General features: G+C 36.5%; 1 protein-coding gene across 1 annotated transcript; it reads right to left on the minus strand.

Annotated features, from left to right (window-relative positions):
• Window positions 1–1,195: 1,195 nt before the first annotated feature.
• Window positions 1,196–4,630, minus strand: LOC143550324 (uncharacterized). The gene is made up of 2 exons (XM_077040995.1): window positions 3,954–4,630; window positions 1,196–1,446 (listed from the first exon to the last, which is right to left on the minus strand). Exons 1-2 carry the CDS (start codon window positions 4,616–4,618, stop codon window positions 1,440–1,442), a joined length of 672 nt encoding a protein of 223 aa, XP_076897110.1. The 5' UTR covers window positions 4,619–4,630; the 3' UTR covers window positions 1,196–1,439.
• Between the last annotated feature and the right edge of the window lie 308 nt (window positions 4,631–4,938).

The raw sequence follows: 4,938 nt of genomic DNA on the forward strand, positions 1-4,938 counted from the left end.
AAAAATTCAGTCGTTACTGAAGTACAAGAAAGCATTCTTCTGAGTTTATTGAGGAAATAGTATCATTAGTTGCAGACTCAGGATTTTTCGCCGTGAGGGGGGCATATAATGAGAATGTCAAAACAAATCAAAGATGACAAAAATGAATTGGTTAAAATAGGTCAAATGATACCAATGCATTTGACTAATTAGGCTAAAATTAACCATACTATAAAACAATTAATCAATTAACGCATCCAAAAAATGTATATTGAGTAAGCAACCCTCCAAACCAATGAACAATAAAGAGTTCGATTAGCTAACATTTTAGGGCAATAAGCTTCAAATTGCGGACTGAAAAACAAAATAAGCGTTTCTCAAGCCATCACTCATCCGCAATTCCACGAAATAATACTCGATTTTAGGAGTTGACTAATTGGCTACCATAATCGATTGAACTTCCGAGCATATTTTTATTTTTATTTGAAAGGACATGTAACGATTTATGGGGCAACAATTTTGGTAACTACTTACAAGGAAAAAGAAAGTTTTTGTAGAGTTCTACTTGAAACTCAAAGTGGCCTGGTATCATGACTCATCATCATCGTACTCAGTAAATCCCACCGATAACAAAGCTATGGTAGGGTCTAAGACTCTAAGGAGGGTAAGATGTATCATGACTCATATATGACTTAATTTAATGTATCCAATACTTTTATTAAGAAGAGGTATGATGTTTGTTTGAAGTTACTAAGAGTGGAGGGACGGGTCACTCCATCTTGAGCGGACCGGTGTGTTGCGTAACTTAAGAGAGTACTACAAACGGGTTGATTGGCAAGTTGTAAAACCCAAAGATGAACACGGAGAAGATAGCAAAATATGACAATAGGCAACAAGGAGTGGGTTCAAGTATGAGTGTCGCTACTCTTATTGAAGATTATAAGGTAGTTACCATTTGGATATAGAATTGAACGAAGACGTAAAAGCGTTAACTTACAAGTGGTCTCCACATGTAACAGTATATTAAACACATTGAAGTCTAAAGCATAATCTTACAATTAAAACATAGGAATACTTATTAACTTACTAAAACTAACACGAGCTCATCTTAACTATTAAGCTATGCCAAATCACTCTCTTCTTCAATCACGATTTTCTTCATTGTTTAAAGAGTAAAAAGTTAACTGAAACTTTAAAAATAATACAAGTATTTACACTGACCCATCAATTTACAGGAAATACTGCAGTCTGCAAGAGTAAAAGTTAACCGAAACTTAAACCAATCATCTAAACATATATAAACCGAACACTTTAGGCAACGCTTTTAACACCTATCGCAAAACATACAAATAAACACGAAACCAGTCAAAAAACGAACATCAAGATTAGGGTTGAGGCATATTTTACTTCAATATCAGTTGAACGCAAACGCTTGCTTGGGTAAGTTTCAGTTGAACCAATTATCGCCTGCAAGAAAACAACTTATATTAATCACAATCCACCATTTATGCAAGTTACTGCACTGGCTCCAATAACTCGTGTTTCTTTGTAGGATATAAAAGTAAAAGCAGCATTAACAATCTAACATACTACTGCTAAGGAATAAAATATCAGCCTGAGTTGGTTAAGTCCTATTAAGACTTGAATTCTAATTTTCTAAGTATTCATATATTTAAATTGTAATCAAATCTGCAATGATTTAATATTAGACCTACAATTGTCATTGTTGCAAAAATCGGGAGTACTCGACGAGTAATACTGAGTACTACCCACCTATAATGATCACTCAGCTAGTAATTCCAGAGTACTCCCCGACTATGCCGAGTACTCGCAACTCCCCGGTCGAACCGACTGACTTCTGCAACCATGCCAATTGTTCAACCTCGGATATTGAACAATCTCTGAATCAACCCAAAACAGAAACTTACATTGAACTTTATAAAATATCATACGCAACAAGCACTGCTTTTACCATGCTTACAATTTACCATCTGCAAGTAATCTAATTCCTGTGACGAGTATTGAACTCTGTTTAAGAACTAAGATGCATTGTAAAATCACATTAACATTATCACATACCAATAAAAGTAATTACAAGGCAACCTCGAACGCAAGATGTCTCGCTTTTGACCACCTATGACGCAAGTTGTCAAAAAGGAGCACTGAAAAACAGCCTGAGCCGCGCTGTGCGCACCTTTCGTACACCGTACGTTTTTATGCATCAGAATGTTGTGAAGCTGGCGTTTGAGGTAGTTAATTTATATATACTAAATCATATATAAAGCTTATTTATAACTACTATTTGAGTCGGGGATGCTAAAAACCTATATATAAAAAAAACTTATATAAGCACCTTGCAACATGTGTACGAAATCGGTGCGCTTTTACGCTTTGAGTGCCTCAGTTTTAGGCCCTGTCACTTTTCTGTGCTTCACGCTTTTTAAAAAAAATACCCCACTCATAGAAAAAGCTACTTGTAGGGTCTGGGGAGGACAAGACGAGGAAAAGTCTTTACCCTATCCCCTGCTCTAAGACCTAATCTCTAACAAAAGCCCGTGTTTTTCACAAGCAAATTATGGTAAACCAGTAATGAGTAAATAATTTTAGTGAGACGAAATTTCATAACATTTTTGTTTCCAATCTATACTACTCTATGGCCAAATTTTGCAGATTGATCAGTAGTCAAATTACAATGTTTGTGAGTCGATTCATGTATAAGCACGTATGTAATCACTAACTCTTTATTATCAATGCATATCTGTTTCAAGCAAGTAAAACAAGCATCAAAACAATATTTATCATACATGACACTAATCGATGTTTTTCATAAACGTCATGTACTTCTGTCTCTTAATGATGATCATAGTTATTAAATGCGCTAGGCGCACTCAAGGCACATAGGCCTCGCCTAGGGCCTAAATGCAAGGCGCAAAAAAGCGAGGGTCTGAGGGGAAAAAAACACACTTGAATAAAAAATTAAAAATATATTATGTATATGAAAAATAATACTATTCTTCAAATAAAATAAACAAAAGCTATTATATAACATATAATATCATCTAATTAGTACCAAAAGTTTTTGAATAGTCAAGATTCAAATGTAATTCCAAAACTTTATTAACAAAATGTAAATATAATGCCTTTGACCTCTCCTAGATCTAAGTTTCAATGGCACTGCTTGTGTTTCTTTTGCATAGCTTTTATCTTCTCATGTTCTTGGTATAGACAATGCCGAAACGCTCGCCTAGAAACTAGAAACACATTTATTGAGCCTTGCCTGAAAAACGGGCCTAGGCGCAAGAAGCGAGGGCTTTTAATAACTATGATGACGATAACGAGTACACATCTATGCAGTCAATCTCGGTGGTATCTCAATGGTATATCGGTGGTATCTCGGTTATCGGTCCTCATGTGAAATATCGGTACGGTCAGACTATCGGTACGGTCAGAATATCGGTACCGATAATATCGGCGATATTGACCGATATTTCACCGATATTCCCGATATCAGTGTTTTAATTCTTAATTTTCAAGTTTTAGTGTTTAATGTTGGTGTTTCGAGTCTTAAATCAATTCTTACTTGCTACAATTGTTAGTGCTGCAAAAGGTTAATTTGTTAAGAGTAGCAGAATATACTGAATTTGTTAGTGTTAAAGTGCAATATATATAAATTCCACATCATATTAAAATTACCAATATCCCACCGATATCTCACTGCGATAACTGATATCTCAAATATTAGTCCTCGACCGATATCCGATATTTTTCTGCATTAACTGCTTAGGTTATAAGACAAAGTCAAGCCATATATAAACCTTCCTTACAATCCAATGGCCTAAAATCACTTCAAAAGCTTAACTCTAAGTCTCTAACACTAGCAGTTTTCAAGAAGTAATAAAACTTAACTCAATCCAAATTTATCAATCCTTGTTAACAACATCAAAGTATTATGTATTTTAGTATTTAGTATTTACCTTCTCGAATATCCTCCATTCCGAGCCACCGCCCCGTGGCGCCCCTTCTCTCGCACCAACGCCCGTTCCCGTTCCTTCTCCCTTCCCTCTCTCTTCAACCTCTCTTCCCTCAACTCCTCCACACTTTTCTTCCTACCACTCTTCGTTACCGTCCCCGAATCACCGCCATCGCCATTATCGCCATCACCGACTCCTCCATCACCGTTTACTCGTTTCTCCATGTACCACGGAGCCTTTACGCCTTTCCCCGCCACTCCGTACCCTAACCGATACTTCTCGTCCTCCGGTAACACCGCCTTCACCGCCTCCGCCTCCTTCTTCATCCTCTTCAATCGTCTCTCATCTCCCGATTCCGCCTTACGCTTATTATTATTATTATTATTATTATTATTATTTACTACAATTGGATCCAGAAACCTAATTCCTTCAAACAAATTGATATGTCTGGACTTCGGCTCGGGCTCAGATGAAGCCGAAGCCAAGCCGCGGGCTTGACGGAGCTGTTGGATGCGGAGGTCGGTGTCGCGTTTGCGAGATTGTTCGCGGCGGAGTTGGTCTTGTTTGGCGGCTTCTTCTTCGTCTTTACGGACTTTTTCGCGGTTGTCGAAATTGTAGACGTTCCAACGCTTCTGAGGAAGGATGTTGAGACCTCCGTGGCCTCCCATGGCGGAATGGATCTGGAAATTGGAATATTATTATTGTGATGGGTTGGTTAGGGTTTCGTTATAGATAGGACTCGTGTACTGTTTATTACTAGCCCGACTCATTACTTAGTATGTTAGTTTTAAAATTAATAAACTATAAGAATATTATACTCAAATTAAAAAGTATAAAATGTTTGTATTTATAGTGTAATTATTTTTAAAAAAATATTAATATGTGAAAAAGTTATAATCGTTTAAAAGTTGTGGGGTAGTTTGTTTATATTAAGGGGTAAATATGTAACTATTATTAAAATTAACAAAAAGTAATCAATGTTAAAAGA

The sequence above is a fragment of the Bidens hawaiensis genome, unplaced genomic scaffold, assembly GCF_021521415.1.
Source record: "Bidens hawaiensis isolate Kalapana, Puna unplaced genomic scaffold, B.hawaiensis_p1.1 tig00016006_1, whole genome shotgun sequence".
Classification (NCBI taxonomy): domain Eukaryota; kingdom Viridiplantae; phylum Streptophyta; class Magnoliopsida; order Asterales; family Asteraceae; genus Bidens; species Bidens hawaiensis.

What these genes read in the sequence shown, in the direction of transcription:
- LOC143550324 (XM_077040995.1), bottom strand. Translation starts at nt 4,618, where the DNA reads ATGGGAGGCCACGGAGGTCTCAACATCCTTCCTCAGAAGCGTTGGAAC.